At 35.9% G+C, this 22,065-nt stretch overlaps 1 protein-coding gene across 1 annotated transcript; it reads left to right on the top strand.

Annotated features, from left to right (window-relative positions):
* Positions 1-3,759: 3,759 nt before the first annotated feature.
* On the top strand, positions 3,760-21,922 carry ppp1r14c (protein phosphatase 1, regulatory (inhibitor) subunit 14C). Its single transcript, XM_067371629.1, has 4 exons — positions 3,760-4,043; positions 15,212-15,295; positions 18,023-18,055; positions 19,750-21,922. The coding sequence occupies exons 1-4, from the start codon at positions 3,816-3,818 to the stop codon at positions 19,822-19,824; spliced, it is 420 nt and encodes a 139-aa protein (XP_067227730.1). The 5' UTR covers positions 3,760-3,815; the 3' UTR covers positions 19,825-21,922.
* Positions 21,923-22,065: the final 143 nt, after the last annotated feature.

Below are 22,065 nucleotides of genomic sequence, written 5' to 3'. Positions count from 1 at the left end.
CATGAGAGGATTAGTGAGCGCGCTTAATACAAAAGCGGCGGTTACGCGCCTCTAGCGGACAGGTGCAGAATAACAGGTAAATAGAATACTAGTTCTTGTCTGACTGCAAGAGCTCTTTGCTAATAGTGTTCAATTTCAATAATTAGTGTTAAAGGGAGAAACTACAGGAAAACATCCAAAATACACATTTAAGTGTATATTTTATAACACTTTATCTATATGCGTCTATAGATTTCAATTACAGTAAATATCTTTAAAGGCCGTTTTCTCAAAATGACTTTTTTCTCCTGTTCTGAGTCAGAAATCTCCACTTCAGCAGATCTTACATACACCAAACTTTACAGGTGTATCTATATTTTGAAGGTTTTTACTGAGCGATTTGTTGATATATAATTAGCCTGATTTTATGCAACATTTTATTCCTAAAAAAATGGTGAATTATTTTTTTTTTTCTGGCTGTTGATAGTATTTTCTGATTTATGGAATGATAAAAAGAGATATCCAAAATTATCTCTGTAAAAACCTTTGAATTCAATAAGTCCAAAAAATTAAACAAGAATTTTGAACCTGACGTCATCCAATATTCAGATTTTTGTTCTAGAAATGTATGCAAATTAGCGCATATATAAACCCTCATTTGCATATTTAAACATAACATTTTAGAAAACTTGTAATACAAATAATGTCTGCAATTTTTAATATAATCAATCAGCTAGGTAATCAATCAATTATTTATTTCTTTTTAATATAAGAATTATTGTATTATAATAAATATTATAACTAATATTTAAATAAAACATTTTGATATCTATAAATCAATTAAATAATTGTAATTAAGACACTCAGCATGCACTTGCGTGAATGTGTTGCCATCTAGGGGTATTTAACTTCATGTTATTTGTTAGTAATTCAAATTCTGCTTTTCTTAGACACTAATGGGTGATCTTTTGAGAACTTTGAGATATAAAACATTTTTCAATTCACATAGCACTTTTCACGATACATATTGTTTCAAAGCAGCTTTACAGAGAATGTATGTCAACATTACAATTTAGAGAATGCAGTTAGCTAATAATGTAATAATTTAGGCAATTTAATTTACAATCACTGTTAGCAGTTTAACTGAAGGTAGAAGCAATGAGCTCCTGGAAATAATGAATTCATATTAGCAATAATTAGGATATATAGAAATTTGGGAATGTGCATGTTGATCCAGATGTTGGTCATCTGAAGTCCTCGCAAGAGTTGGCCTCGTCTCTTCAAAGGGAAGACCAAGTTGTAAATACTAAATATTTTATTCTTGCTGCCTTCATTGCAAATTTGAGTCTACTAAACACTGATGAAGTGTTTGTGTGTTTTTCGTGTAATGTTATGACATATCCAGAAGGTGGCACCAATTTACAGTACACTTTCACAACTTCAAAATATGTATATGTCCCATCTGGACCTCCATCCATGATCTCAACATGTTTGTATAACGGCTTCAGTGAGAATTAGGTTTAGGAGTAGGGTTATTAATATATATCTGAGTATAATAAGTCAATGGCTGTCCCAAAGCACCATGATGTGATGTGTTTGTGTGTGCACGTGTGTATTTTGCCCTGAGCATGTTGTTATTTTTGGGAGTGACCTTATTTGACATCTCTCTTTTACACAAACAAATGCATAAAATATCAGAAAAAAAAATATTTCTACGAATTGTTCTGTTCAGCTTAACACAGAATGTACAAAAACAGAACAATAAGCCGTGTATTTTTGGATTGTATGGTTTAATATTGAATATCCCCGGATAACCTCTAATCCACATACACGCACCCCATGCTTTTTGTTAATCAATCCATCATCCTGGCTGCTCACACACATCACACATCCCACATGGTTATTAAGAAGCATTATAAAGTAGATAAATGAGAACATGAAGGTACTAAATCTCTCCCTCAGTCTCTCGTTCTCTTTCTAGAGCAGCACTGCTGTTTTGGGAATGGGCCATCTCATTAGTGAGAGTTTCATTACGCTACATAAGCCCTGAACACTTTCTCTCCTCCTCATGTCCTCTATCCCACCTCAGCTCCGACCTCAGCTCCCCTCAACATACAAGTAAACATGTGAAACAACATAAAAGACACATCACAGGCAACTCTTTCTCTGAGTTAGGTGACATTATGCACTTGACTTCTGTCAACCAGGACAAGTTTAGCAGGAATCGTGTGTGTGTGTGACACGTTTTACCTGTTTTACTTTGTTTTTCTTTTACTCCACCTGCATGTGTATTGAATTCTGCTGTATCATATTGTGTATCACAACTGAGCTGCAACTGTATTGAAGTAAAATGGCCTCTACATCATATATATCATTATGAAGCAAAATTTAATATCTAACTTATTTTAAAGAATGATAGTGTAAATGCACTTTTCATCCAAAAGTCATGTGTACTGAACATTACATAATTGTATTTTACTGTATTGGAACTGTATTGCTTTTTATACCGACAGACAGACAGATAGATGGACAGATGGATGGACTGATGGACGGACAGACAGACAGACAGATAGATGGACAGATGGATGGACTGATGGACGGACAGACAGACAGACAGATAGATGGACAGATGGATGGACTGATGGACGGACAGACAGACAGACAGATAGATAGATAGATAGATAGATAGATAGATAGATAGACAGACAGACAAACAGATAGATAGATAGACAGACAGACAGATAGATAGACAGACAAACAGATAGATAGATAGATGGACGGATAGATAGACGGACAGATAGATAGATAGACAGACAAACAGATAGATAGATAGATGGACGGATAGATAGATAGACAGACAAACAGATAGATAGATAGACAGACAAACAGATAGATAGATAGACAGACAGACAGATAGATAGACAGACAAACAGATAGATAGATAGATGGACGGATAGATAGACGGACAGATAGATAGACAAACAAATAGATAGATAGACAGACAAACAGATAGATAGATAGATGGACGGACAGATAGATAGACAAACAAATAGATAGATAGATAGATAGATAGATAGATAGATAGATAGATAGATAGATAGATAGATAGATAGATAGATAGATAAACAGATAGATAGATAGATGGACGGATAGATAGATAGATGGACGGATAGATAGACGGACAGATAGATAGACAAACAAATAGATAGATAGATAGACAGACAAACAGATAGATAGATAGATGGACGGATAGATGGACGGACAGATAGATAGACAAACAAATAGATAGACAGACAGACAGACAGACAGACAGACAGACAGACAGACAGACAGACAGACAGACAGACAGACAGATAGATAGATAGATAGATAGATAGATAGATAGATAGATAGATAGATAGATAGATAGACGGATGGACAGACAAACAAACAGACAGACAGACAGACAGACAGACAGACAGACAGACAGACAGACAGACAGACAGACAGACAGACAGACAGACAGACAGATAGATAGATAGATAGATAGATAGATAGATAGATAGATAGATAGATAGATAGATAGATAGATAGATAGATAGATAGATAGATAGATAGATATTATCATCTGATGCTGTGTCCAACGAGCGCAGAGGTATTCCCGTCTCACCAATACTGTGCGCGTTCTGGCACTCACAGCGTTAAACGCGAACGCGCGCATTGGCTTGACATTCCCCTCCCACGCGCCGGGAGTCCTTTAAATGCTCGCGCTGCGCTTTAAATAGCAGGTGTGAGAAACTGTGTCCCTGCATTCACACCCCTCAGACAGCACCATCATCATCGCCATCACCGACGCAATGTCCACCGCCAGCGCTGAGACGACCGCACAGCTGCCCCCGGCCGCGGGAAGAGTGTTCTTTCAGCCCGGCGTGGGTTGCGCCGGTTCCGGACCGATGCAAAGGGATGACCCGGTGCAGAAAAAGCAGGGCAAAGTGACCGTGAAGTACGACAGAAAGGAGCTGCGGAAGAGACTCATCCTGGAGGAATGGATCATTGAACAGCTGAGCGAACTTTACGACTGTGAGGTAAGACTGGACCAGAACCGGAACTTCATAAAAGAGCTCTTTGGGCCTACTTTAATGATCGTTTAGAATTTTATTTAATTATATTTTATTTTAGTTTCGTTTACAGTGAATATAGTTTTATTATTTTCATTGTTAGGAGGATTTTGTTTAATAATTATAAACATATTTTAAATGTATTATTTCATTATTATTTTAAATTTTTATTATTTATATTTCTAATGTCTGTCGTAATTCAGATTGTAAATTCACACTATTATTACTATTAAATATTATAACAGAAATTAAAATTATAATAAATATTGAATATTATCTTTCTAATTAGCATTTATGCAAAGCATCTTGCAGTACAGTCAAGTATACTTTGACTTTTTTATAGTATTTTATAATTTACATTTTGGACCTTACATTTTGGATGCCATCTTTTAGAAACACAACAGCAGTGTAGATTTATCTACCAACATTTCACTTATCAGCCAGACCAAATGATTGGTTATTTTCAGCTTTTGTTTTACAGTTTATCACTGGTTTAGTCTTCTTGGAGTAACATGAGGTTAAGTGTCTTGATCAAGGGCACAGTGCTGACCAGAGATTTTTAACCTCAAAGCTACAGCACACCATCCCCTTGGGTTTATAGGTTGATAAATTGTGGTCTTCTTTGTGTGACCTACATCTGGCTTCTTTATAGCAGCGGTGTGATGCATGGCGTTACAGCTAGAGATCTTTAAAGCGTGGCATCCTTTAGCGTCGGTCCTCATTTCAAGATGACAAAATGTAATTCTGCTGACCTCTGTGAGGTGTCTTATTGCTCTTATCCTCTTTTGTTCTCTCTATCTGTCTCCCTCGCTGTTTCTGTTCTGCGGCTGCTTGCTTTTTTTCTGCTGATGCTGTGGCCCCAGAGAGACAAGAAAGAGAGAAACCGCTAGTTTGACTTGCGAGGCAGAATAACGTCGACCCCGTTAAAAGGATTCTGTGAGTTTTCCAAACTCTGAGTGAAAATAAGGAAATTGATATTTAAATGAACACAGATTCTTGAGCAAAACGGGCAGAAAAAATGTCATATGTCTTATTTAAATTATTAGGCTATATATTATGGATTCATTCAGTTTTAATTAAATTAAACACATCTATTTAACATGATATTCACCATTTTATTCAAAAATGTGTTTCTCTCAACACTGTCAGATACAAATATAGATTCAAGTATAGTTGTATGGAAATGTTTTCTTTTAAAAACAAATACATTTCTGTATTTGAGTTTAGTGTATATATAACACAGTTGATTTTAGGGTAATGTAATGCCATGTTGTTTTTTGAATATGAGTCAATGACCTGACGGGTCATTTTTTTTTTGTCCAAAGGTCTTAATAATAATAAAAAAAAACTTGATATGACATCTAAAGTATGTAAGGTAGTACAACTAGATCTCTTTTATTGAATCCAAAAGTTTTAATTATATTTTCCTACACATAAATGTATTTTAAAGATTTTGAAGTGTCAAAAGGTCATTTGGTAAATAATAAAACCATCTTGAGATTAAAATTGTTAAATTACGAGAAAAAACTCATTAAATTTCGATTAAAAAAGTCGATAAAATGTTGTTGTTATTTAACGAATTTGTTCTCGTAATTTAACGACTTTTTTCTCGTAATTTAATGACTTTGTTCTCATAATCTAACGACTTTTTTTCTCATAATTTAACGGGTTTATTCTCAACATTTTATTTTGACTTTTTTCTCGAAATTTAATGATTTTTTTTTTTCTCATAATTTAACAACTTTAATCTCGAGATGGTTTTATTTTTTTATTATTGCTTGGCCCTAATCCTCTTCCATATAATACAGCCATTTCATTTGTGATTAAAATATCTTAAAATGTAACAAATTTATATATATTTTTTTTATTCTGGCATGATTTTATAACATCATATATCCACATTAAATTAAGATTATGTGTAAAAGTCATCGCTTTGTTATGAGAAAGAATGTCAGAAAGAAAAATTAATTTCATTGATTTCATTCGGAGTAACCAATATAAACGGATCATTTTGGATCAAGTTATGTGTTCAATATCATGTGACAGGATGTGACATCATTCAGACACCTGCACAGGACCACATGATTGTGAAGCAAAGTAACTAACTCTCTCTTAACTATTTGAAAAATTCATGTGTTCACTCGCTCATACGCATGTCCTGAAACATCAGGTCATTCGGTGCAACCGCTATAAAACATGGAAAATGGTGTAATATTTTAAAAACTTCTACTAAATATTAAAAAAAATATTTTCCCTTTAGCTAGCTAGCTAGATATCAGCCTGTTAGCATTGTTTGAAAATATCGTCATTTGTAAAACCAAAAGTGTAATTCTGTAAAACCGAAATTTGGGTTAAACCGAATTATTTTTTGGTGACCAATTTTGTCCATCTTGTGAAAAATGACAAGCAGTGTTTATTTATTATAAAAACTACACAATCTCATTGTTAACACTTAATAAAACTTCAAAATTAATTCTATCTCCATTATGTTTTTTACACTTAAAAACCTTATTCGTCAATGACCCATATATCTTCTTCAAAGTAAGCAGACGTGAGCATATGGTAAATTAACCTTTAACATGGTCTCTAGACACAATCCCAGCATCCTCTTCTGGGTCTTTAGAGTTGAACATCTGATGGCAGCAGTTCACCGGCAATCATGTGTTTAAAATAGAAAGCTTTAGAAGAGGATGTTGTTGGTTTCCAGTTGCATCAGCTTATGTGCATTGGCACGAAGTGTGCCATGTTTTGATTTCATACATAACATTTGTGGTGCATTTTATTTGTGGTCAACATCAAATAGGACGCTGTTACAAGATCAAGCATCCAATCAGATTAAGCATGTGAGCTGATAAATGGGTGTTTACTCAGGTGTAATTTAATGGCCTGTCACAATTACTCTATAAACAAGAGAAGGAAGTCACACATAGCCAATAACCACAGCTCAATGTCTGGCCGCCCATTAACAGCAGGTGACAATGAAAGGCAATAGACTTAATGTAAACAAAAGCAATTTACTCACCCCCATGTCATCCAAGGTGTTTATGTCTTTCTTTCTTCAGTCAAAAAGAAATTTTTTTAGGAAAACATTCCAGGATTTTTCTCTATATAGTGGACTTCACTGGGGTTCAACGGGTTGAAGGTTCAAATGTCAGTTTCAGTGCAGCTTCAAAGAGCTCTACATGATCCCAGACGAGGAATAAGGGTCTAATCTAGTGAAACGAATGGTCATTTTCTAAAAAAAAAAAAAAATATATATATACTTTTTAACCACAAATGCTCATCTTAAACATTAGCTCTGCAATGCGCCACGCATTACGTAAATACCCTGGAAAGGCGGAAGTACTGACCCAGTGTTTCTCATTTTTCCTCCAAATTCAAAATCGTCTGACATCGTTGTTTTACCTTTTTTTTTTTTTTTTTGTAAAGGCCATTTGACTTAGTCTTTGCACGTTCGCTTTGTATACACTGGATCGGTACTTCCGCGTGACATTTCCAATGTGATTACGTAATGTGTGAAGTCATGGATGCTAGTGCAAGATGAGCATTTGTGATTAAAAAATATATACTTTTTAAAAAATTTTTAGAAAATGACCAATCGTTTCACTAGATAAGACTCTTATTCCTCGTCTGGGATCATGTAGAGCTCTTTGAAGCTGCACTGAAACTGACATTTGGACCTTCAACCCATCGAACCCCAGTGAAGTCCACTATATGGAGAAAAATCTGCAATGTTTTCCTCAATTTCGTTTCGACTGAAGAAAGAAAGACATAAACATCTTGGATGACATGGGGGTGAGTAAACGATCAGGAAATTTTAATTCTGGAGCAAACTAATCCTTTAAGGGAAAGTGTTTAGCAGGTTTATCTGATTGGATTTGCGTGCAACTCACTAACAACATCTCCATTGTGCAGTATGGCCGTTAGGGTTACTGTAAGGTGGTGACACCTTAGACAAACCTACTTAAGGAAGAGTAGGTCAGTATGGGATTACTTGCTGACAGTTTGACAGAATTCAACTATTTCTAACCAAACCCCGAGGTCTGAAACCTATCCTTGTACATGAATTTACATGTTTCTAGTTTTGCAAATGCTTCTAGCAATGCAGGCTTGATTGCATGCATTGTTGCATTCCCAAATATGTCAACGTATAATTCATGATGCAATGCAAGCATGCATTGAATTTTTAGCATTTATTCAGCCAGACCTTTTCAGCTGCAAGAGGAACTGTAGCATGCATTAGCATAAACTGTATTCTAGAGTCAATGTTCTACTTTAATAGGAGACAGCTTGCTGTTAATATAAACTTAGTTTACTACCTGAACAAAAACGTTTGGGTCCTTGATTATGATTTCATTTTTTTAACTTTAGTTAGTGTGTAATGTTGCTGTTTGAGCATAAACAGCATCTGCAAAGTTACAATGCTCAAAGTTCAATGCAAAGGGAGATATTTATGTCCAGTTTCATTCTAAAAGTTTTAACTTCTTCCTGAGTCTCTCCATCAGTGTCGACTCCGGTTTGAACAATGTAAGGCTGAACACCGTTACTGACAATCCTCATTTTGGCTGCGTGAGATTCTCCAGCTTTGTTGTTGTTGAGCTGTTAAAGCTCCGCCCTCTTCTGGAGCAGTAGCTCATTTGCATTTAAAGGGACACACACAAAAACGGCGTGTTTTTGCACACACCCAAATAAGGGCAAATTTGACAAGCTATAATAAATGATCTGTGGGAGATTTTGAGCTGAAACTTCACAGACACATTCTGGGGACACCAGAGACTTGTGAAACGGGGCATAATAGGTCCCCTTTAATAATGTAACCATTTGAAGGCTGCTCTATCACCCCCTTGAGTACAATCCAAGAATGCTTTAAGTATTCACAGTGCTTGCAATGCATTCACCAAATATTTGAGCCTGTGATTATCTTAAACTGGCACAGCCTCAGATCTCTCGCTTTATAGCATCACTTGACTATGATATCACAGGCTTTCAGTCACAGAGCTGAACTCTGACCCCGTCCGATCAGAATGATTGACAGCACAGAGTGGATTAGATGAATTTAGTGTTCATATAGTGAGTGAGTGTATCCAACAGAGCGAAAGCGAGAAAAAGGATGAGCAAGAAGAAATGGTGGAACATAATCAGGATTTTCGGAGGTTAATTTCTGTGACTTCTGGGAGAAGAAGATTGGGGGAAAGGAATTAGAGCAGAAATAAGAACAGAAGATGAGAGGAAAGTAATGGAAAGGAAGAGATGGATGGAAGAATATAATAGAATTAAAATAGGATACGTTTAGTGGACGATAAAACGAAGAAAAAAATAGGCAATTCAATGGTTTAAAAGTATACGATTTTAGATTTGGAATTGAATCAATTTATGCCTCCAGTAAAACATGTTATCTCATGCACACACAAACACTCTGAGAAACACTAAAAGTGCGTGTGTGTGTGTATGAGTGTGTTCATTTCTACAGCTTCTCTGCATTCTCAGCACCTCATCTGTGCTTACAAGGCTTACAAAGAACAAATGTTGGACGTTTCTTGTTGCAGTTTGCATGTACATGTGTGTCAGAGCTCTGATGGGCTTTGTCTTAGTAAAACAGGTCCATCTGGAGTTCATTAGTGTATTGAACGCAAAGATGAGGTGGTATACGTGCAAGCTAATGATGAAGTCCTCTGTCTAACTGAGTCCTCAAATCAATGACGGTCACAAACTGCTGCCTAAGCTGTTTTCTGCAGAGGATTCTGTCTATTTTGGGCACAGTGCAGCGGTTTGCAAGCATGCAGATTCTCTCTGTGTGATCAAGGATGAATAGCGCTCTAATAGGATGTGAAAGTGAATTCCGTAACACTGCTGTACTAAAATATTCACTAAAATATGTGCTAAAATATTCAGATTAGTGCTCAATAAACATGCATTTTTATTTTTTATGGCTGATTTTTAAACTTTTTTTTCACCAATAATAACTATAAAGCAGAAAGTATACTTGATTTTTTTTTTTTTACGTGTACGCACAGTTGAACGCACAGTCTTGCAAAGTACACTTCACTTGACTCGTACACATACACAGGCTCCAACGCATGCACAATTTTAAACACGAGTTGCAACCCATGTCTTTGTATTCTTTCATGCTAGAGTTGTACAAATGAGGGTACTTTCTAACCTCTTCGCACAATCTCTCGTCTATATTCTGTACGCCTCTATCTTCACTGTAGCTTGCATGCGTTCCGCTCTGTTCTGTTTATGCAGGTTTTCTTTGACTACCTTGTGGATAAACTAATTACTGCAAAAAAATAAAATGCGCATGTGCGACTTGTGCATACAAGGTATGTGCGGTTACCAAAATTCGGCCATATGCGTATTGTCAGTGCGTACTACTGATGACGAAATTTGTACGCTGACACTCGCGTACGTGTAAAAAGTGAAGTATATGTTGGCCTTAAAGATGAAGCTTTCAAAATTGTTCTAAATTTAAAAGAATAGCCACACCAAAAATATAACTGAGAAACAATATTGTTTTAATCACTTTTACAATGATTTTTCCTAAATGGTGAACATATAAAACATTAACATCCAATCAGAATGCATCCTGCTTTAAAAAGCTTTAGCATTTAAAGTGACAGATGACAAAACTGCAGTGTAAACAAAACAATATTGATCATTGGTGTGGATTCTAATGGTTATAGTTATCATTCTTGGTGTGAACGGGCCTCCCAATCCTAAATATTTGGTTAAATCCTTGCAAAGTATCAAGACTTGGTTATTATTTCAACTCTGACTTCGATTATACTTAAAGGGGACCTATAATGCCCCTTTTATAAGATGTAATATAAGTCTCCGATGTCCCCAGAATGTGTCTGTGAAGTTTCCCTATATAAAGGGACATGAATATTGCAACGGAAAAAATGGTTTTATTTGAAAAAGCATTTTGTACTCAATTCTGTGACTAAATTCAGTCTCCTGTTAATTATATCAGTACTGAGTCATAAAGACGGCACTCAAATTGCACCATTTTCTGAGAATGGCAGCAAAAACCAGTCTCTCTGTATACTGACACACAACACAGCATAAGAGAGTTGCAGAGATCTATGTCCTCTACATTCAGCCCAGTGGGGTTCTGCTAATATGCCCCTGTCTGCAAAAGATACCCACAACCCCCCTCTCCGCTGTCTTCCTCTTCAGCGAGGGGGAAGGGGTTTGTCTTTGATGTTCAACGCTTCAGGGCTCTGTCTGTCTGATATCATGGCCACTGCGTTTCATTTCACTTCGACTGTTGGTATTGATTCAGAGTGCTTGTGCTTGTGTTTTGTATTCGAAATGATCCTGTCTGAATTTGATTGTTTATCTTGGATTTTAATCTTCGTCTGACCTTGTAGCAGAAGCATCATGCCTTTTAAAATCAAGATAATTTTCAATGCAAATTTCAAAAGATTATTTGTAATGTTGATCATTAAGAAGCATAATTAGTTTATGTAAAAAAGTGTTGATAAGTGTATGTATGTATATATATATAATATATGTGTATTTATTTATTTATATATAATATATATTATAATATTATATATATATATATATATATAAAATACACTCCAGTCTTCAGTGTCACATGGTCCTTCAGAAATCATTCTAAAAAAAAATATTTTCATTTTTGTTATCACAACATTTTTTTCTTTTGTCAAATCAACTTAGATAATTAATGTGGTTCAGATAACATAGTATTTTGAGTATCTGTTGATTAATCGAATCGCCTTCATTGTATTAACTCAATTTTAAGGCAACCAGGTAACTTAATTTAAGTTAAACCAACAATTATTTTTTTTACAGTGCAGAAGACTGGCGTAATGATGCTGAAAATTCAGCTTTGCATCACAGAAAAGTTTTTTTATTTTCTTTTTTAAATATATTCAAATAGAAAAACAGTTATTTTAAATTGTAATAATATTTCACAATATTACTGTTTTTACTGCATTTTTGTCAAATAAATGCAGCTTTGGTGAGCACTTCTTTATAAAAAAAAAATCGTTTATTAAAAAATTATTAGGTCAAAGTTTGAACTCTGGTCCCAAAAACTGTATGACCTAGACAAACATACATTATACTAATAAAACCACAAATGCCACTGATGCCCCCTCAAAAAATGGGTTCATTGTAGAGAGCAATTTTATCATCTTTATTCAGCCAGCTGAAGGACCTTGATCATAAATCATCCGTGACACACAGAATATGCATGCGCATGGTATTATATGAGCACATATGTGCGTGGTACAGTACAATCTGCTTGTTTATGTTGGTGCACAAATCGTGTGGGAGTTTGTGTGTGTGATTTCTGAGCATCGCCGTCGGCGTTTCTGTGTACATTTCACACTTTCCCGCAAGACCTCTCTCACACTAACGCCTCTTTGCTATTCTGATAGAAATCCTCAGTGATCTGACCTGTCTGCTCCGAGAGGGAGAGAGATCGCTTCCCTCTGCTTTGTGTTAGCAGATGAGACACCAGTCGACTGCGATCAGGCACCGTGCACAAATAGGTCAAGTGAAGGTGTCTGTGCTGGTTCTGCAGACTGGAAGAACTCTTTCTGCTCTCTGGCCTGACAGCACACACATTCAGTACCCAGAATCCACCTGCACGGCTTTTCTTTCACAATGGACATTCATTATGCAAGCACATTTGCACAGCTGGAATGAAAAATACTTCATATTGTAGTGGTCAATAATGATTGCTCAAAACAATTATGAAAATGACAAGAAGTCTTTATAAAACTACTGAAATATGTAGATAGATGGATGGATGGATAGATAGAAAATTTTTAAAATGTAAATATATATATTTTAAAATATATATATATGGATTTTTCAAAACAGATCAGCATGATCCTATAATTTATATATATATATATATATATATATATATATATATATATTAATCTGTAATTTATTGTTCATTGAATTACTTATTGACAAATGATTATTGCAATTGAAAAAATAAAAATTATATATATATATAATATACTATTCTTTGTTTTTAACGTATTATAATTTTATATTTTATTTTATTTATTTATTTATTTTACTTATTTATTTGGTTAGAAGAAAATGTAAGTAGTTGCCAAGGTGGCTAATGTGGTTGCTAAGGTGTTCTGAGTAGTTTTTAGCATGTTGCTAGGGTGGTCTGGGTGGTTGCTAAGGGGTTTCTTACTGACTTTCTCCTTGGTGAATCAGTGTGAATATAGCTAATGAAATAATGGTTGAGGTGGCTGATGGCATCTGTGTCCGGGTTATCTTGACTGATGTCGAATCAGTCTGTGATTGATTGGCCATGTCTTGGCGGCGAGCTTGACTGATCTGCTGATGGTTTGGCTTTATCTGGTTTAGCCTTTGTGGCTGGCATTGTCTTCTTCACTATTTTCCCTTTCTATTATCTCCCAGGAATGAAAACGCACATACAAAGATCTAAAATAATAGTCCTTGTAATGGTGAATGTGTAAGCGCACGATGTATGAGCTAATCTGACAGCAGCCAGGATACTGATTGGATCATTATTTTAACAAACCGATCTAATAAGAAGCAATGTTGGTGCTCTAAAAGGCTGATTTGTCAAAGGTCTCATTTGTTGTGCATATGTGTCTGTTCCTGCAGATTTATACGGTTAATATTGATCTACATCCATTTGTATTTGTCTTTAAATGTAAAAGTGTGTCTGAAAATGTCGTCCCACTGTAGATTTACATGAACTCACAATATCCACCTTTGTGTGGATACTAGCACAGCTAAGATAATTTGGTCTGTGCAGAAGCTGATGAGAAATGTTCAATTTCATATTGAGATCTCTTTAGAAACTCTAGAGAAAAAGAAACGTGTAATATTACTCATAATTTTTGATAATCTCACTTTTAAAAGTATACAAACTATTCTAAATGCAACATTTGTCATATTTTTTCCTCCACATTATGAACCATAAAGTGAATTTTCCTTTCAACCACCAACACTTTCTTAACCCCACACACACACAATTGTAATTGTGTGAACAAAAAATATTTTAATTGAAAGTAAAGCACTGCCATTGCACTGACGTGTATGAAAAAACTTCGAACGAAATCATACATCATGCAAGAATCTATTCATGCACATTTGGTGGAGTAAATTTGGACAGTGAATCCTGGATTTGTCCTTGGATCTGTCAAGCAAATGCAGCATTAACTGTAACACTCACAAACCCTGGCATTCACAGACAGATTTGACAAATGCTGTTTCATAATGATGATGTGTATTCTTCCATCTCTCTCATTTGCCAAATGAGCCAACGCGATTGCCACATGGAAAATAGTTCCCTCTCTTCCTCACCTTTAAACAGGGGAGTGTATTTATAGCCCTCATCTCACGGTGTCTGTGTGGTTCTGTCTGTCATCACAGCGTTCTGCTTAATGACCCTTCAGATTAACCTCAGATCGTGACTGGAGTGTTTCCTGATGTTCTCGCTTCCTAAATAGCCCTGATGTACATATAATTCACAATTTCTTGGCTTCAGATTTTATCTAGACCACAACCATCCAATCTGTAAGAATTTCTGCACTAATGAAGAACAGGACCCAGAGGGAAAATCAATTGCTTGGAGGTGGTGTCATTTTAGTATCAGATGTTTGCAGATGTTTCAGTAAAACTCCTTATAAAAACAGGCACAAAAGTATAGACGCTTGTTTCCGCCACTAAATAAAAAAGGTCATTGCGACTCTTTATCTCAAAATTCTGATGTCTTTTCACAGAATTGCGAGTTATTAACTCACAATTGCAGGATTTAAATTCACGATTCTGACTTTTTTCCTTGCAATTGCGAGTTTATATCACACAACTTTATAACCCACAATTCTGACTTTATAACTCACAGTTTTGACTTTATAACACGCAATTGCGAGTTTATATCACGCAATTCTGACTTTATAATTCGCAATTGCCAGTTTATATCACTTAATTCTGAGAAAAAAAGTCGGAATTGTGAGATAAAAAGTTGCAATTACCTTTTCTATTTTTATTCAGTGCCGGAAACAAGCTTCCATACAAAAGAGATCTCTTTTTTGTGATTTTCACAGTGTGGGATGTGTTCCACTAACGTCACCTACTATGTGTGATCTCTGTTTGTACAGGAAGAGGAAATGCCAGAAGTGGAGATAGACATTGATGATCTCCTGGAGGTGAACAGTGAAGATGAGAGAGCCGTAAAACTACAGGTAAACTCCCGTGTGAGCATGTGTTTATTTCATGTACAGACAACAACGTTGTCAAAATGATCCCCATTCACAGGGATCCACGAAAATGACTAAAAACGCTGTATTCTGCTGCCAGGCCAGTAGATGACGATGACACTTTGTAAAGAAACACTATACGCCTATAGACTGAACATGTAATATGTATGGAGCCCCGCACATGACATGCAAGAAAAAATATTAAATTGAGGGAACGAATTAGTAAGTCGTGTGCACAATTTACTAAAATGTGTGCACGATTTACTATTTTGTTCCCTCGATTTATAAATCATGTGCATGATTTATAAATTGAGGGAACAAAATAATAAATCGTCCGCACGTTTTAGTAAATTGAGGGAATGAAATAGTAAATCGTGCACACTTTTTAGTAAATTGAAGGAACAAAATAGTAAATTGTGCACACTTTTTAGTAAATTGATAGAACGAAATGGTAATACGTGTGCATGTTTAAGTAAATCGAGGGAATGAAATAGTAAATCGTGCACACTTTTTAGTAAATTGATAGAACGAAATGGTAAAACGTGTGCATGTTTAAGTAAATCGAGGGAATGAAATAGTAAATCGTGAGCACTTTTTAGTAAATTGATAGAACGAAATGGTAATACGTGTGCATGTTTAAGTAAATCGAGGGAATGAAATAGTAAATCGTGATCACTTTTTAGTAAATTGATAGAACGAAATAGTAATACGTGCATATTTTAGTAAATTGAGGGAATGAAATAGTAAATCGTGTGCACTTTTTAGTAAATTGAGGGAACAAAATAGTAAATCGTGCACACTTTTTAGTAAATTGAGGGAATGAAATAGTAAATCGTGTGCACCTTTTAGTAAATCGAGGGAACAAAATAGTAAATTGTGCACACTTTTTAGTAAATTGATAGAACGAAATAGTAATACATGTGCATATTTTAGTAAATCGAGGGAACAAAATAGTAAATCATGCACACTTTTTAGTAAATTGATAGAACGAAATAGTAATACATGTGCATATTTTAGTAAATCGAGGGAACAAAATAGTAAATCATGCACACTTTTTAGTAAATTGATAGAACGAAATAGTAATACATGTGCATGTTTTAGTAAATCGAGGGAATGAAATAGTAAATCGTGTGCACTTTTTAGTAAATTGAGGGAACAAAATAGTAAATCGTGCACACTTTTTAGTAAATTGATAGAACGAAATAGTAATACATGTGCATATTTTAGTAAATCGAGGGAACAAAATAGTAAATCATGCACACTTTTTAGTAAATTGATAGAACGAAATAGTAATACATGTGCATATTTTAGTAAATCGAGGGAACAAAATAGTAAATCATGCACACTTTTTAGTAAATTGATAGAACGAAATAGTAATACGTGTGCATGTTTAAGTAAATCGAGGGAATGAAATAGTAAATCGTGTGCACTTTTTAGTAAATCGAGGGAATGAAATAGTAAATCGTGCGCACTTTTTAGTAAAGCGATGGAATGAAATGGTAATACATGTGCATGTTTTAGTAAATAGAGGTAATGAAATAGTAAATCGTGCACGTTTTAGTAAATTGTGCGCACGATTTAGTAAATCAAGGGAACGAAATGGTAAATCGTGTGTACGATTTAGCCTTTTTTTTTTTCCTGCATGTCATGCTCCATGATTACGCTTGCACCTGACGTCACCGTTTTCACAAATTTGTGTTTTTGAAGTTTACACAGAGACTATAATGGTATCATTTTCAAAAACTTGCATTTTGAAACCCGTTTTCAAAAGGTAGTGTTTCCAGGCCCCCAAAACGCCGTTGTCATGTAAGTTTTCTGTTTTTATTTGAAAATGGTGTAGTGTAAACGGCCTCTTAAAGACTGGATTTAGAGTTTAATGCCAAAACATTGCACATGAATGCAAACACTTCTAGCTATGCTCAGTTTCATTATGTTCTGAAATTTATCAGAATGCAGTTCATAACGCAATGTAAATTTTGCATTCTCTGCACTGCTGAAAAGGGTGTTAAGCGAATCTTGTTGAGTAATTAGATCAAATTAGTTCAAGAGGCCATATTATGCCCTTTTACAAAGTCTTCATTTAGTTTTTTTGGACTCAACTGGAATAGGTTGTCATTCTTGATTATTTATCATATCATTCAAATAATTTTTTTTACATATTTTGCATTGTTGCAGCACCTCTCTTTCCAGTCTGTCAGTAATGCTCTGGGCTGCGTTTCTCAAACGACGTTAGCCAACTATGGTTGCAAGCTCTGTTGAACTTTATTTGCATATGTCTTGGATGGGAATTATTTAAATGAGGAATATTGTGATACGTTCGTTCCCGGAAGAAAACTCAAGACTACAATCAGGGGTTTCAGGGAGTTCAGAAACCGTGACACTGATATAGAGAATAACTCCCGCTGGAGGGACTTTGTGCTTTGGAACCCTGCAGACCTTTTTTATGCTCAAACAGCAAAATTACACACGAAACAAGGTCCTCTTTAAAGTATGTTTAAATACTATCTGAATAATAACATCTGCTTTATTGACACAGACATTAAAATAAACTCTAGCACCCCCTTGAGAGTTTTTACCACCAAAGTAATGCAAAAAAAAAAGTCAGTTCACGTTGTGAATGTATTTGTATTTTAAGTCTGTAAATGTCTAGGTTTCTGACGTTGTTGTTGTGTGTTTCAGTAGGATGATATCTTCCTTTTTTTTGTCCCTCAGGAATCGCTGTCAGACTGCTACAAGCCCACTGATGTAAGTCATAATGTAAAATATAGGCCACCAACATGCAGCTCTGTTCCAAAAACTAGTGAGCTACCTACATAGGCATCATTTTAGGGAGGATATACACTGATCAGGCATAACATTATGACCACTGACAGATTCTCAGCACCTGTTAGTGGGTGGATATATTAGGCAGCAAGTGAACATTTTGTCCTCAAAGTTGATGTGTTAGAAGCTGGAAAAATGGGCAAGCGTAAGGATTTGAGCGAGTTTGACAAGGACCAAATTGTGATGGCTAGACGACTGGGTCAGAGCATCTCCAAAACTGCAGCCAACAGAGCCAACAGTCGGCATGTGAGCATCAGAACTGGACCACGGAGCAATGGAAGAAGGTGGCCTGGTCTGATTAATCACGTTTTCTATTACATCACGTGGATGGCCGGGTGCGTGTGCGTCTCTTACCTGGGGAACACATGGCACTAGGATGCACTATGGGAAGAAGGCAAGCCGGCAGAGGCAGTGTGATGCTTTGGGCAATGTTCTGCTGGGAAACCTTGGGTCCTGCCATCCATATGGATGTTACTTTGACACGTACCACCCACCTAAGCATTGTGGCAGACCATGTACACCCTTTCATGGAAACGGTATTCCCTGGTGGCTGTGGCCTCTTTCAGCAGGATAATGCTCCTGCCACAAAGAAAAAATGGTTCAGGAATTGTTTGAAGAGCACAACAATGAGTTTGAGGTGTTGATTTGGCCTCCAAATTCCCCAGATCTCAATCCAATCGAGCATCTATGGGATGTGCTGAACAAACAAGTCCGATCCATGGAGGATCCACCTCACAACTTACAGGACTTAAAGGATCATCTGCTCAGGTGGTCATAATGTTATGCCTAATCGGCGTATATCATCTGAAAAGGATACATGAAATGCTGCCTTTTTGGACAAAAAAAAAAAAAAATCGAAATCATTAACTTATGAGGTTGTATTTTGATTAGGATGCCGCCTTGCTGCCTTTGTAGCCAGTGAGTGTTTGAAACAGAGCCACAGATTCCACACAACAATCACAACCTGATACTGCCTAACATCTGCATGTTGTCTTTTAATTCATGCTGTACCAGTCACTACAAATACACACACACACTGCTTCAGGACATGCTAGTGGATGTCATATAAGTGTGCACTGACCTGAAAACATGCGTGTGCTCAAAGAATCCATCCAACACTATGAAAATCATAATGTATAAGACGGCAGACACAATAACCCACTAACCCACACACACACACACACACATACAGATGCCTTTAGTCTAATTTAAACACCCATGTTTACACTCATGACTCGATGAGGACACTTACATTTTACATTTATATAGTCCCTGTATATTCATACTCTTACTTTTTTACATAATTCTTTTATATAGACTACAGTTCAACAGCCTGGGGTTGGTAAGATTTATAATAATTCAATAAAAAGCAAACTCTCTCTTACAGTCCTCTCTAATCTAATCACAGACCCTTAAACTATCATGCGTGCTTGTTTGAGTGCACCACTGTCAAAACCGAGCACACAGTTTGTGAATCAATGACCTCGCAGCATTGTTGCTGACCTACAGCCACGGGCTTTACACAGTGAATGAAGCGGAAACATGAGTAGACGAGACTGGAAGAATGTTACTACACGCAGTCTGTCTCACTCTCTCTGTCTTTCTCTCTACACCAGGACTTTGTGCGTGAGCTCCTCGGCAGGATAAGAGGAATGAGAAAACTCAGCGCTCCGCAGAAGAAAAGCTTTTAGGTGCTCAAAAATGCCAACGACAATCCAGCTACCTGGACTACAGGTCCCACAATCCATCACTCAGCCTAGAGTCAACACACAGCCCCTCAAGGACTCCATATCCCAGGATTCCTAGCTGGCCCAGAGTTCATTATCCCAACTTTGTTCAGTACACCCAAGTTGAGCGATCCATTTCACGTAGCTCTCACAATAAATCCAAGAGTGCAAAGTTCATCCGGGACACAATCTCAGCAGCCGATCGGGACAGCCCTCAATATCTCAATGGGTCTTACAGGGCAAACACAATATTACACTGTTTGGTGCAATATTACAGCTATTTGTGTGAAACCACGAAGCTATTTTATATAGCATATTAATTATATTTTGTAGTGTTTTTCTTTTAAGCAATGTTGTTAAAAGTCACAACCATTTTTTTCTTAATTAACAGACTTTTTAACACCTGTTGGCCTTTCCTGCTGATTTTTGTTTTTGTCCAATCACTGTCCTGTAGTGATGGCCAATATTCACCAATATCTGTTCAGTTAAATTGGCCTTCATAGTCATTTTGTCATATTAGGTCTTGTATACTGAAAAATGTATCAAAATTAAGTGAATTTATGCTTGAAGCGAGAACAAATTTCTTAACTTAATTCAAAGGGAAAACAAGATCTTTTTTTTTTTTTCTGACCTCACGTTTTAAGCATAAACTTTTTTTTTTTTTTTTTTTTTTTGCTTAAAGTAATTTTGCTTCTCAAGTAAATGTATCTTGATTTAAGAATGTTTAGATATTGTGCTGGAAAACATGACAAAAATCATGAACTGATTCAGTTTTAAGTCAGCTAATTGGCCAGAATACATATCAGTCTGTCATATTACCATCAGAATTGTTTTTTGATAATGATAATCTTTCAAGAATGTTTTTTTGACAGGTCTGTGGCTAAAATAACTAGTGTGTATGATTGCGGTATGTGAAAAATTCAAAGCTTTTGGGTAGGATGTGCTGCCAGAAAGTAACGAAATAAGGCTATATTCGGAATTAAATACTATTTATTATGCGGTATACACACTGACGAGTGCATTGCATTGACCTAAACACTGCATATTTTGACAAATGCATTCTTGCAATGTAGCATACTGCTGAATTAGTAGCTGAGCATAGTATTCTAGTATGCTATTACGAACATAGCCTGAGATTTGAATGCTTATAAAAGACAACAAGGGCTGCATGACAGTAGATTTTATCAACAGACTTACTGTGATGATGGTTAGTGTTCATCTAAAGATCGAGTCTAATGATAGCTGGACGAGGTATCTAGTTCGACTCAAGCCATTACTGAAATCACAGAAATCTAGGCTTTATCCTCATACGGTTTCACATGGAGGCTGCCAAAGAATATACTGTAAACTGGCGGAATACTAGTGTATTATAAAGTGCTATGGGTGTAAATTGATACATGTATATTCGCTATAAAGAACATTTAATCTTCATGTCGATCGGTGTCATACTCATGGGTCAAAATCTGTGTTTGATGGTTGTATAACAAGGAATCCAGGGGAAAAACTATGGTGCTGTTTAAACTTTTAACCCTCTACAGCGTGGATGGATGGTGCATTTTGCAGGCCGAGAGAGAAAGGGCAAAAATAAATAGAGATTCGCTCTTGTTCTAATACTCTGGAAGACTCTTCTATTTTTATGATATCGCAGTTTCTGTCGGCCTACATCTAGTATCATTGTGGATTTTAAAGAGTTTGTGTGTTTTCAAGTATGCTTTGGCCCTTCTCTCTGAGAAGAACATTCAGGGTTTAGGCTGATCTCTTTATTTTAGTTTATTAAGTTTCGTTCTAAAATGTATTTGAGTGTGCGGAAGCTTTATTTATGCATGTTTTATTGGCATGATAGGAACATTTTGGATTGCTTACTAAAGCGATGATTTGTCTTTTTATACATTATTACAAGTATTACTCTTATAAATATATTAAATTCACTTTTTATTCATTTTTAATGACTGTATATCTGCGTTTTGGGTGTTTTTAATTGTTTTTTGTTTTTTAAATATATGTAAAGTGTGGTCTTCTGTGCTGTTCTACTCACAATAAAGGCAAAATGTCTGAACTGTTATAATACACATTCTTCAGTGTTGCTTCATTTTATTCACACAAATGCACAACGTATCAAACATGTAGATGTGCATTGTGAAAAACATGCCTGCTTTGGGCTGTTAGTCACAAATTTTTATTTAATTACTGAACATGTCACATTAA

This window comes from Chanodichthys erythropterus, chromosome 20, assembly GCF_024489055.1.
Source record: "Chanodichthys erythropterus isolate Z2021 chromosome 20, ASM2448905v1, whole genome shotgun sequence".
NCBI lineage: Eukaryota > Metazoa > Chordata > Actinopteri > Cypriniformes > Xenocyprididae > Chanodichthys > Chanodichthys erythropterus.
The sequence above is the reverse complement of the archived record's forward strand: the minus strand, read 5'-3'. Positions and strand labels throughout refer to the sequence as shown.

Coding starts and splice junctions, on each gene's coding strand:
- ppp1r14c (XM_067371629.1), top strand. CDS start 3,816: ATGTCCACCGCCAGCGCTGAGACGACCGCACAGCTGCCCCCGGCCGCG. Junction 15,296..18,022: donor AGAGAGCCGTAAAACTACAG/GTAAACTCCCGT, acceptor TTTGTCCCTCAG/GAATCGCTGTCAGACTGCTA. Junction 18,056..19,749: donor ACTGCTACAAGCCCACTGAT/GTAAGTCATAAT, acceptor TCTCTACACCAG/GACTTTGTGCGTGAGCTCCT.